Below are 12,130 nucleotides of genomic sequence, written 5' to 3'. Positions count from 1 at the left end.
GCAGCATCGCAAAGTCCCTGAGCTGCCTGCGGTCGGAGCAGCCCTGGAGCCGCAGAGGATGCGGGCGCCGCGTTCCCGGCATCGTGTATGGGAAGAGGTTGTCTGCGTCCCTCCTGCCTTACAACCTCCCCCGGTTAGGGCTCATTTTTGGCTTTCCCAGGATGGCAGCACTGCCTGGGAGCTCACCTGCTACGGTACACCCAGGCGGTCGATTCTCCTTTCCCAGAGCAGAGGCTGCTCCCCAAATCCTGGCTCAGCAGCGAGGAAACCCCTCTGCTAAGGGGAATTACGCCCTTGATGCTCACGCTGGCAAATTGCAGCGTTTAGGGCCGGCTCCAGCCATCCCTGCCCCAGCAGAGGAGGGGCAGGGGAAGAAAACAGGCTCGACTCGTTGCGCTGACGAAGATGGAAGAGGGTGGTTAGTAAGTGGCACGTTCGCGTTACGTCCAGCCTCGAAGGAATGCAGCCAGGATCCATTAGGGGAGCAGTCGTTCCGTGAGTCACGCCGCGGCCATGCGGATTTAGCCGGGATTTCGAGACCAAGCGACCTGTAACTGCACATCAGCGGAGGGATGCTTGCAGTAATCGGCCGGCCCGGCCCGGCCGCTGCGGGGAGAGGGAGGAGGGCCGGCCGGGGCGTGATGCAGCCAGCCCCTCGTTAAATTAGCAGGCAAAAATGTAGGCCACACCAACGCCACGGGGAAACGCGCTGCCTGGCGCGCTCCCTTTGAAGGCAGGGTGACACTGCTCCTGCTGAAGCCGGGTTTTGATAGCGGCGAGATAAGCAGGGTAAATATGTCATGGTGGCAGCACGGGGCAAGGATTGACCGCCCCGGTGCTGAGCCCGGGACAGGCGGGCACGCAGGGCAAAGGCGTCCTCGTCGGGGAGATGTTCCCATCCATCACCCATGGGAAACGTCGCTCCCTGGCCGGGACGATGTGGGAACGGCTCTTCCACTCTTGGCTACGAGACTCTGGAAAAATGATGTGAGCCTGAGGAGTACAAATGCATGTTCTCTCTTGCACAGCAGAGAGAGATAACACCCTGCACCTCGCCGGCACTGCTCCAGCCCAATGCCTGTCCCCAAAACCACGCTCCCACCTCTCCTCGCCCCTACCCTCTGCTATTTCTGCGTTAGGGATGAGCAGTGGCTGGGGCAGGGGGCGCACGGACCCCCCGAATCCCAGCCCCGCTGCATCTCCTGGCTCTGTTGTGCAAGAGCTGGAGGCTGCGGGTAATCTCTTTTATTCCTTTCCCAAGAAAACATGACTTGGCGAGGGCTGTCACTCATCCCCTTAATAACGCTGGATGCCAGCGGATGATTTCAATCACATTTGTCGAGTTGCTACACGCTGGCACCGGCGGCTGGGCAGGGCTGTGCCCAGGTGCTGGGTGGAGGGAATGGGAGCTGTGCTTAGGGAATGGGTGCTGTGCTTGCCAGCACCATCGGGTGCCACGACCTGAGCCTTGAAGCGAGAGGAGCTGCAGGGAGGAAGGGAGAGCAGTCAAGGGGATGCCCGTGGGTGCTTCGGGGAGCCGGGTTGATGGCCCTGGGGAGCGGGCGAGCTGCTCCATGCCGGCTGGTGGCTCCTCGTGGTGCCTCCCGAGGGAAGGGGACAGCTGAATTCCCAGCTCAAGGATGTCTGCAACAAGGCGAGGCACTGGGCCTGCTGCTCCTCCTCACCCGACCCCGCACTGGGTTGTGCTTCTAGCTGAACATGATACAGACAGAAGGGACAAGAAGCCTTTAAAGCGCTCCCAGCCTCCAAACTGGCGCCGAGCGAAGCTGCAATCCCATTCACAACCCTTCAGCCTAAACCAGGACCTCAGGCAGACAGCGACCAGGGCCAGCAGATAAGATACCAGGGCTCAGCAGAGCCGCGCTCCACGCGTTTCTCGCCCCGAGCCGCCCTCGCTCCCCGGGGACTCGGCTGCTCCCCTGCCCCCGGTGCCATCCCGCGGCAGCTCAGCTCCGTGCCGGCCCCGCCGCCCTCCCGGTCCGCACGTATCAATGGAGCATTTGTCTCGTGCTTGGCACCAGGCGCCGGAGCACAAGGGTCCGTGCGCTGGCTCGCCCAAACACAGCTATAAATGGCAAGAGGAGCCGCACAGACAGGCTGTTCTCGCGGTCGGCACGCTCTCAAATAGCACGGTTAACACCCGCGCTGCCCGAGCAGCTACTGCGGAGGAGCACGGGCAGACAGAAGCTCCTGCGTGCCCCGGGAGAGGCTGATTAGAGCCCGAGGTATGACCCCAAGGCAGCCACCAGCACGCACCGGGATGGTGCCACCCGCGGCGCCGAGCAGAGTGGTGGCAGCTGAGGGGTTGGAACAGGATTGCGATCGGAAGGTTTGGGACAAATTCCTCCCGTTTCACTGATCTGGGGCTTGGCCAGACCCAGCTGCAGTTGGATCCTGCAGCTGTAAGCCCTGCAGACAAACCACAACACTACCAAACACCCCGTCATACCGACCACCCCATCAGGGCACCCTCCATCCAGCTGCGCCGCAGGGCAGGTGCCAAACTGCTCCAAGGTGCCCAGCGGGCTCTTCCATGCCCAAGCAGAGCCCAGCTCCACCACGGGCACCGCACCAAGGGTCTAAAAATAGGGGCAGAGCCCCGAGCCCAAGGGAAACCCAGCCCGCAGGCAGCCTCATCACATGGAGCACCCGCGGCTCCCCGGAGACCTCCGGCAGCCAAACGGCTCCGCGCTCCCCTTCCTTTTGTGGGAAGGGCACCAGGAGAGCAGCAGGAGCTCCTCGTGCACTCAGCACATCTCCGGTGTCAGGCACAGCACCAATCCTGTCCCCAGCACAGCCCAGCTGCCTGCACAGCCCCTCTGCAGAGTGCCCAGCACCACGCAGTCCTCATCTCCTACACCAGGTGCTCAGGGCGCCCGTCCATCACCCCCTGTCCAAAGGGGAAAAAAAAAGCACAGATACAGGCCGTGAGAAAAAAAAATATGGTTTTATTTGACAATTAACAAAAGAGGGATCCGAATCTCGGCTGTAAACATGGAGAGCTCCTTTCTGACCACAACGAGTACTTTCCACCAACGTCCTTTTGTATAGCCTGATCCGCCCCAACAATGACAGCCGACGCTGTCAGGGCTTTTGCTGCTCTGCTCCGGGTCACACACCCTGAGCTTATTCCCCAGCGCAGCACCAGCCACCCGGCAGGACCCACTGCTGGCAGGGGAAGGAGCCAACAAACCGAATATTTCAGGGTCAGCTCTGCCCACGGGACACCTGGGGAAGGCAATGTCATCCCATCTTGCCATGCACAGGGTCAGGGAAGGCGGCGGAGCTCCCAGAGCAGCTCTGCAGGAGCAAAGCCCTACCTGAGCAGGTGATGGGGACAGTCCCCACGCCAGCCCTGCTGGAACAACCCCAGCCTGATGTCAGGGGGAAGCTCAGCCCCAGGACTGCCAGAATTTGGAGAAGCAGAGCCAGCAAGTTCATCCCAAACAAGGACTGGCATGCCGTCGGCTCGCTTGGTGCGGTGGAACCAGAAGTGCCTGTAGCTCCGCATGGGGAAGTGAAACTGCAGCTGAGGCTGGAGGGCAGCCAGGCACAGAGGAGCTCACACCCAGCTTCCAGCCAGAGTGGAAGCCTGCCCCGAGCACCAGGACCTGAGCTTTTGGGGAAGATAAGGCTTTTGGAGCTCCTCACCCTCACCTTTCCAAAAGGGACCCCTAGGCGCGTCTCCCGGTGCCACCCCAGCCAGAGGGACCTCAGATGACCAAGGGAGCTGGATGCCCATGGGGCCACGAGCAATTCGAGGAGCCACCAGGAGCAGAGGACACCGAGGAGCAGCATTATAAATAGAAACCTCCAGCACGGAGCAGCCTGCCAGCAGCTACACGCTCCCAGGCTTTGCTGCCCGGATGGGGAACCAGGAGCCCAGGGTGCCTGCACCGATTCCTCCACAGCCGAGTTCAGACCTGGTTCTTCACAGGGCAGGGGCAGCAAAGGGAACACGCCCCTGCCCTGCTGGACAAGCAAAATAAAAAAAATCCAACAGATTTGAATACACTGTATTTATTTGAAACAGATTCTAAAGAATCTAGTGAGTCTATGTCAAGCCCATCGCATGACAAGTGATACAGGTGTAGGAAAAAAAACATTTAAAACAAAATCAAGTGCCATTCGAGCTACTGGAATTGTCCATTGCCCCCTCACAGGAGGCAGCACGGTATCACTGCAAGATCGAGAAAATTCGGATTCAACCCATTCACAAGAGTCCCACCACACACACTCTGTCATAAACCAAAAAGTGCAATCTCAACATAAGTCGCCCTGTCGAGCTGTTGGCTGTAGGGGTTTTTTTTTTTTGACATCTTAACCAGGAAGGAGGGAATCTCAGTTTAGTGCATCTGTGTTTGGGGGTAGAGAGTAGGAAGCCTGTAAAAAAAAAGCATGCTACATGTCATCTATGTCCATCTGAAGATTAAAATGCAAGAAAAATCGTCCCTTGGAGCCATGAAGGGGGTATAGAGGCATAAAGGGGGCATACTGGGGATGTGCAAAGCAGCCCTTAAAACAGTTTTACCTTGCACCAAAGAGTCTCAGCCCCCACCAAGGGGATCAGGCTCAGACCTGCGGCACCCACTCCGTTCGCAGCGCTTCCTCTTCGGTGCTCACCGGCTGGGAAGCAGAGCTGGACCAACTGAGACCTGCTTAGTTAGTTGGTGGTTTAGTTGGTGTTAAGTGCAAGAGCCCCTGCAGCATCCCCTCCCCGCCCCACGTTGCCCCTGCCCCAAAAAACGTCGCAATCTGGCTAAAGGCATTCCAAGTATCTAGACTTTATTAGTGTTCGGTCTGCCCGGCTAGTACAGGTGTCACAAAAACCAAGAAACAAGTTAGTAGAGATACTCAGGTAACTCGTTAGGTTAGCCTCGGAGGGAGCACCAAGAAGCCACGGCGTCCCCGGAGCAGCATTTTAGGGAGCGCCTGGTTGCCTTCCCACCTCTCCGTCCGTGCATAGTTAAGTCTGAGATGATGCTCCACGAGAGCGGGCCCCGCAATCCAGGCATCTCATCAAGAGACTTTGTGCTCTGGACACCCAACAGCTTCAAAGCCGCGTCTGACCGATAGAGCCAAGCCCTCCAGACACAAGAGGGTTTGTTCAGAGAAGACATACTTCCCTCCCCCCCCCACAAGGCCAACTGACTCTCGCACAGAGCCCCACAGTCTCCATTTCTAGCTAGGGAATGAATTTCAAATGCTATCGATGGCTCACGCGTGGGATCACTCAGCTGGGAAGAGGCTGTTTTGGGGGCAGGAGGGAAGATCCCAGCCCTGGGAGAAGAGATCCTGGAAGAGGTCTGCTCTTCTCCTAGAAGGACACAGGCTCCAGCCCCCAGAGCAGCGACAGCTGGAGATAACGGGCTCTTTAACCAGTTTGTGCTTCAAGGACAAGCCTCGTCCTCCCAGATAACCCAGCTGGCCTCTGGCTTTGTGCATTAAAACCACACAGCATGCCAAAAAGAAAACAGCATTTCAAATTCTCCTAGAAAATCCACGGTTTGGTACAGCAGCCTAGGGCAGGTTCCTGGACAGATCTGCCTCATCCTTTAGGGATTACATTTTGGCACTGCAGACTCGGGAGCTTCAATAAATTCATAGGTAGGTCCCTGCTGCCTTGTCTCCATGAAGCTTCGCACAGCATTTTCCACCATGCACTTCCCTCCCTCCCCCCCCCCAGTTTTAGGCATTTACAAGCCCACCCTTGTTTATGCAACTCAGCTTTGAGAGCTATTTGCTACAGCTGGTCCTTCACAGGCAGCAAGCCATGCCAAAAACCTCAGCAACACGTAACCTGCAATCCCATCCTTGCTTCAGCGAGGCTACTAGAAATGATCTCACGACCCTCCCACCCCCAACAGAAATATTTTCCTCTCGGGACATCCCACTCAAGCTCTTGGGATGCCAGCCCCTGCAAAAAAAAAAATAAGGTTTACAGTACAGTTGTGTTTATATTGTTACAGGCACTTAAACAGGATTCTTTGGTCCTTCAAAGGAATTAGCCACTCTGGCTTCTGTCTTCAGAAACCACAAGTCTGCACTCCCATAACACCTCCTGCACTAAAAAAATAATAATTCGGATCCGCTTCAGGGCAGTGCAGCTCTACCTTACTGTAATTCTACAATCTCCCCACACACACACCCACCCCCCCCATTGCCTACAGAATTCGAGAAGCCATCGAGTCTCCCCGTAAACGTCCGAGCCACCTAGCTTCCGTCACACTGCACGTCCCATCACAGTGTACAGCAGACGGGTCTCGTCCCAACCATCCCAGGAACAAGATGCTCGAGCCAAGAGTCCAGGAAAAGTTTCCTCTCGGTGCAGTCCTGGGAAGGGTCCCCCCCTCCCTCCCCACTCCCCAAGGCAAGGAAATACCTCGGGGGACAGCCCCTGAAGCTTGTCCCGGCTCAGTTACAGGGAAGCCACGTTGGGTAGGACTGATTGCAAGGCAGGAAGGGCTGCACGTGGGTCACGTAGTAGTTGAAGTTTATTTCGCTGACATAGGGAGCTGGCTGGTAGTAGCAGGTAACGTTTGTGACGGTGGGGATGATGTTCTGCTCAGCCAGGACCCTCACAGCCAGCATGGCAATGAGGTTCAGGGTCTGCCTCCTCTCGTGTCCCATGAGGCAGACCGTGCTCTCATTGACCACCCTGTGGAGGGTCATCAAATAGTCATATCTTTTGCTCTCCATCCCAACAAAGTGGCTCTGGAGGTAGCACTCCAGCTTCCTCTGCTGCTCGCCGATGTCAGAGAAGTCTATGAAAAACCTGGAGCACATGTACCTCTGTAGCGCCTTCATATCCACTTCCAGCTTGGGCTTAAACCCCCTGACCAGGAGGTTGCAGTACTTCAGAAGCCCCCCGCCTCGGATCTCCTCGGGGTTCCTGGTGGCGATGACCCTGCTGCGGAGGTGCTCCATCGCCTCCTCGAAGTCCCCGTACATGCTCTCCCCGGTCACCGTAGGGTGGAAGTTCTCGGCCATGGGGTTCTCTGAACACTCCCCAAACAGCAGCAGCGAATCCAGGATGATCTGGAAGGAGTCCACGCTGAACTCGAACTGCCGTCGGAGAGAGTCCACGAACTTGAGCTCCACGTTCTTCCCGCTGTTGTTGGACAGGGAGATGAGGCTCCAGCGGTCGGTCTCATTGCACACCTTGACGAGCTTCTGCACGTACGCCTCCTTCAGAGTCACGGGGGTGATCTTGTCTTTGTTGACGCCTTCTGGGAGGAAGTCGAGCAGGCAATCCATGACCACATCCTTCACCTGCTGGAAGACGTCTTCGGTCTTCAGGTCCACGCCAAAGATGAGGTCCAGGTCTTTGTACCCCAAGCCACTGTCTTGATGTAGGACATGGCTAGCTGCTGAGCCATTCAGCCTCACGTTATGGACTGCGATTCCCTTCTTCTCCAGACGACTACGGACAACCTGAGATGGAGAGAAATGCGGTGAGAAGCAGGCGAGCATTCCTGGAACAGCCTCGCTACAGCAGCGGGATTGGCTCCCTCTGCTTATATGGGTCACTCCAGTGCAAGACAGCAAAATAAAGAGCTAATCCATTAGAAACAGGTCGCTTTGGAAGGCTTCCAGAGCCTTGAGGGAGACCCAGCCCCAGCTGCTGGCGGGTCCCACTCACTCCTTTGCATTAGGGGGCTCCTGGTGTACAAGAGCAGCTCTTGAGAGTCTCGAAGGGAAGAGTTTGCTCTTCCCTTCCTCCCCTCACCGAGGGTGAGATGTTCCCTACACCAACCCCGATCCTTGCTCACCCAGGGAAGGAGCAGCCAGCCTTCCAGCCTTTCCTCCAGGACCAGATTTAATCAGGGCACTCACCCATCCCAGCCATCCCTTTACCTGTCAGCATTCATCAGAAGCAAATCAAAACGCCCGAGCTGCTCTGAAAGCCCCAGCCAGGTGTCTTGAAGTTCGTGTCCTAACTAGTAAGTGTATCCTAACAATTTCCAGTGTGTCAGAGCTTCGTGCCGAACTTGGCGTGCTATCAAGCACAGGAGGCAGCTTTCATCTTGGGGTGTTACTTCGCTGATTTTAATGCTGCCTGCTCGGTCCTGGCACACCCACCCTACCTGCAGAGCTTTGTTCGTTCAGCACGGCGCTGAATCACTTGCCCGATTACTTAACATGCAGGAGGCTGAAATAACCCCAAGACCATAAGATCAACCGCTCTGGACACCAGCTTGTAATTTGAGTGTCACCGAGCCCAGAGATCCCAGGGGATGAGGCTCACGTCTCCCACCAGCTCGTCCCACCTCCCGTCACTTTCATGTCCCTCCCCAGCCACTAGCTACCGCCAGGAGCCCTGCGAGCCTCATCCTGCTCGCCCGGTGCTGGGAGCATGGTTAGAGCTTGAAAGAGCCCAAGCTCGGGCTCTGAATGGAGACGTTATCTCCCGAGAAGCCAGTCTGACCGGGCTACTCGGCCCCGCGAGGCTGTCCTGGCTCGAGGAGCCCCACGGAAATGCAAAACCTCGGCGAGGAGCTCGAGTTGGCTCAGCCCTGTTCTTCTGGGGGATGCTGAGCGCTGGGTCTGCAGCAGGACTGCCCCTGAGCTTGGTCTGCAAGCAGCAGGGGGTGAAGGGCTCCAGCAGGCAGCCCCCCGTGCAGGGAGGAGACGTTTCGGCAGGGTTTTGGGAGCGTTTTTTCAACTTGTTAAACCCTAAGTTCAGGGCGCTGCGAAATCTCCTGATGCAGCTACTCTGCTGGCATTTCCCCACTGCTCCCTGACATTAGGAACTGCTGCTCGGGCTGGAAATGTGCCTGGGCTCGCGGCCAGCCCGATGGCGATGGTCACATGCCAGGCACCAGTTAACCAGTGAGCTATTCGCCGTCGGAAGTCCCAAGTCCCCCCAGCGCAGCCACGGACACATTTGTTCTCCAAGGCAGGCGGTGCCGAGAACCAGATTTACTCCTGAAATAAGGCGCTGGGTTATTCCTACATGCAAACGCCAGCTCAGAGCCGACCCTAATGAGCTCTTGGTGGGACACCACTGCCAGCCGGGCAGTCACCGAGCTGCTCACGCAGGCACAACTCCACGGTGCTGCCCGTTAGGGGTTAGGGGTTTGTTCTACCAGGTTAATGCAAGATGGGACATGGGTCACAAGCATCAGGTACAGATCCAGCTGCTGGTCCCAGCTAAGAGCTCATTCCAGATTAATTTTCCAGCCACAATCAAAGATCGTTGCTTAATATCTCCCTGGGCAAGGCTCGGGACCTACAGACCCATGACCCTGGGCAGACAGCTCTGCCTACACAAGAGCTATTGAGGAAGAGGGGAAAAGCTATTGAAGAAGAGGAGAAAATCCCACCAGAGGGGGCAAACCACCCCAATTTGGCCCAAAAGCTGCGGGGGGGGGGGGGGAGCAGACAGCCCCAGCACCCCAGGATGAACACCCCCAGCCCCAATGCAAAGCACACCTGGAGTCACTCCCTGGCTGCAGGGGGTGCAGGTATATGTTCTCCCCCCGGGGGCTGGATATTTGGGGGGTTAGGCAGCTGCTGACCTGCTTCCCGAAGCAGCACCCCACCTGGGGTGTGGGTCAGCTAATTGGCTCTGACAGCCGGGCGCTCGCCAGCCCTGTACCTGCCCGCGACCTGCCGCTTCCCACCGCAGCCCGAGCCACGGGCACGTCCCAAATAAGTGCCTTTGGGGTTGCTCACATCGTTAGTCAGCCCTAAACACAGGGGGCAGCACGCCTGCCCCTCACCGCGTCTCAGGGTGCTGGTGGCATCCACGGCATCCTTTTGGGCAGCTTCAGCACCAAAAAATCCGGCTTGCTGGGGGAGCATCTGATGCTGCCCCATGTCGGGTGGTTAAGGACACCGGGGCTTCTCTAGCCCTTCCCGACCCCAAGGCAGCACCTTAGGGTGAGCTCCCATCTTCTGCTCGGCATAAAGCCTCGGGAGCACGGGCGTCCAGAGCTCCTGCCCCCAGCAGACGCAGCAGGAACTCGAGGAATTTGGAGTCAGCCTCGCTCGAGCGTCGCTTGCTCGTTCCCAGGCAGAAATATTCCCCCAGCAGCCGAGGCCCCCGAATCCTCACCTTTAGTTTATTGTGAAGCCTGTTTGCTCGTGGCTTCGTGAGCAGCCTTTTTAATTAGAAGCCGGCATGCCCGATTTTTTACATTTGATGAGTCATTACCGAGGCACGAAGTTACCTCCCAACCATGAATATGCAGCAGCGTAGCCGAGCTGCACGGCCAGTTGAATATTACACGCAGTTATTGCTTTATGGTTGAACTAACAGGAACTCTCCGATGACATTAATCGGGGGGGACGCAGCGTGCCACGACCCCGAGGACACTTGGGGCTGCCACCCCTGCACCGGCTGCCCCCGGTGCCCAGTACCCAGGGGCTGGGGGGTGGCACTGGGAGGCGGGGAGGGACTGGGGAAGGCCCTGCAGGTACCGGGGGGGCCCTGCAGGTCCTGGGGGGGGTCTGTCCAACACCCTGATCCCACCATGCCCTGGTGGTCCCAAGGCGCTGTTGGGGGAGGGGGGGGCAGAATGGTGGTGCCCACCCCAGGGGGGTCCCTGCTGGTCCCGGGGGACCCCCAGGAGGGTCCTGAGTGGGTCCCTGCTGGTACCAGGAGTCCCAAGGGAGCTCTGCCCACTGCAGCCACCCCAATCCCACCATGTCCCAGTGGTCCCAAGGCACAGGGGGGGTGGGGGGGGGGGGCAGAATGGCTCTGCCTGCTCCAGAGGGGTCCCTGTCGGTACTGGGTGGGTCCCTGCAAGTACCGGGGGGGTCACCCAGGTGGTCCCAGGAGGGTCCCAGCCCCCACCACCACCCTGACCCCACCGTGTCCCGGTGCTCCCTCGGTCCCGGGGCGGGGGGGGGGGGGGGCAGAACGGCTCTGCCCGCCCCGGGGGGGGCCCTACCGGTACCGGGGGGGTTCCTGCAGGTACCGGGGGGGGGGACTAGGGTGGTCCCATAGGGAGCCCTACCAGTATAGGGGCGCTCAGCCCCCACCACCACCCCAACCCCACCACGTCCCGGTGCTCCCCCACCCCGGGGGGGGCCCAGACCGGCGCTGCCCTCCCCCCCGGGGGGGGGGGGGTCCCCGGTCCTCACCTGCACGATCGTGCGCGGCCGCACCGAGAGCGTGGGGAAGTTGCCGCGGCCGTGGATGGGCACGGCCTCGCCCAGGATCTGGTCCAGCCGCTGCACCTGCTCCCACGTCAGGACGCTGAACCGGCCGCCGCCGCCGTCGCTTTCCGCCTGCCCCCCGGAGCCCGCAGCGGGCCCCCCCGGTGCCGCCGCCGCCGCCGCCAGCATCACCGCCAAAAACCCCACGGAAATGGGGATAAACGGGAGGAAATTTTTTTTTTTTTTTTTTTAATTAATAATAACGAACCGGCGCGGGGAGCTGCGGGCGGAGGCGGCCCCGGGGGGATGCTGAGCCCGGCCCAGCCACGCTCCGCTCCGCCCGCCGCCGGCCGTGCTCGGCACTGCGCTCGCCCGCGCCGCGCCGCCGCCTTATATAGACGCCCGGCCGCGCCCCCTCATTGGTCCGGTGTCTTCGCCAATCGCTGCCCGACGCCGCCGCTTCTTTGGCTCTTTCATTGGTCGCCGTTAGAGGATGGGGAGCGCCGCGGAGCCAATCGAGAGAACCGGGAGGGGAAAGAGGCGGGGTGGGGCGGGGAGGGGCGGGGCTCTCCCGGGTTGTCACGCCCCCTGAGGGCGGGAGGGCGGCGGCTTAAAGGGGCCGCAGCACGGGGGGAGGGGTGGGGGGGCACCAGCCCAGGGCTGGCCCCACGGCCCCGTACCCCGGGGTGCCCCGCTGGTGCCCGATTGGTGCCTCATTGCTGCCCCATTGACATCCCATTGATGCCCCATAGGCTTCCCATTGATGCCCCATTAATTCCCTATAGATATCCCATTGCTGCCCCATTGACCTCCCATTGATTCCCCATTGATTCCCCATTGACATCCCATTGCTGCCCCATTGACCTCCCATTGATTCCCCATTGACATCCCATTGCTGCCCCATTGACATCCCATTGATACCCCATAGGCTTCCCATTGATGCCCCATTGGTTCCCCGTTGATATCCCATTGCTGCCCCATTAATTCCCCATTGATCTCCCAT

The 12,130-nt window shown here is 59.1% G+C and overlaps 1 protein-coding gene across 1 annotated transcript; it reads right to left on the bottom strand.

Moving 5' to 3' along the window:
- Nucleotides 1–4,025: 4,025 nt before the first annotated feature.
- On the bottom strand, nucleotides 4,026–11,498 carry TENT5B (terminal nucleotidyltransferase 5B). Its single transcript, XM_048073196.2, has 2 exons — nucleotides 11,113–11,498; nucleotides 4,026–7,455 (listed from the first exon to the last, which is right to left on the bottom strand). Exons 1-2 carry the CDS (start codon nucleotides 11,314–11,316, stop codon nucleotides 6,436–6,438), a joined length of 1,224 nt encoding a protein of 407 aa, XP_047929153.2. The 5' UTR covers nucleotides 11,317–11,498; the 3' UTR covers nucleotides 4,026–6,435.
- Nucleotides 11,499–12,130: the final 632 nt, after the last annotated feature.

This window comes from Anser cygnoides, chromosome 24, assembly GCF_040182565.1.
Source record: "Anser cygnoides isolate HZ-2024a breed goose chromosome 24, Taihu_goose_T2T_genome, whole genome shotgun sequence".
NCBI lineage: Eukaryota > Metazoa > Chordata > Aves > Anseriformes > Anatidae > Anser > Anser cygnoides.
Note: the sequence above shows the minus strand (reverse complement) of the source record. Positions and strands in the feature narration are given on the sequence as shown.

Bases quoted from the DNA above. Each gene is read 5' to 3' on its own strand.
- TENT5B (XM_048073196.2), bottom strand. From the start codon at position 11,316: ATGCTGGCGGCGGCGGCGGCGGCACCGGGGGGGCCCGCTGCGGGCTCC. The intron at 7,456-11,112 runs GTGAGGACCGGG...TCTCCATCTCAG, and splicing joins GGCCGCGCACGATCGTGCAG to GTTGTCCGTAGTCGTCTGGA.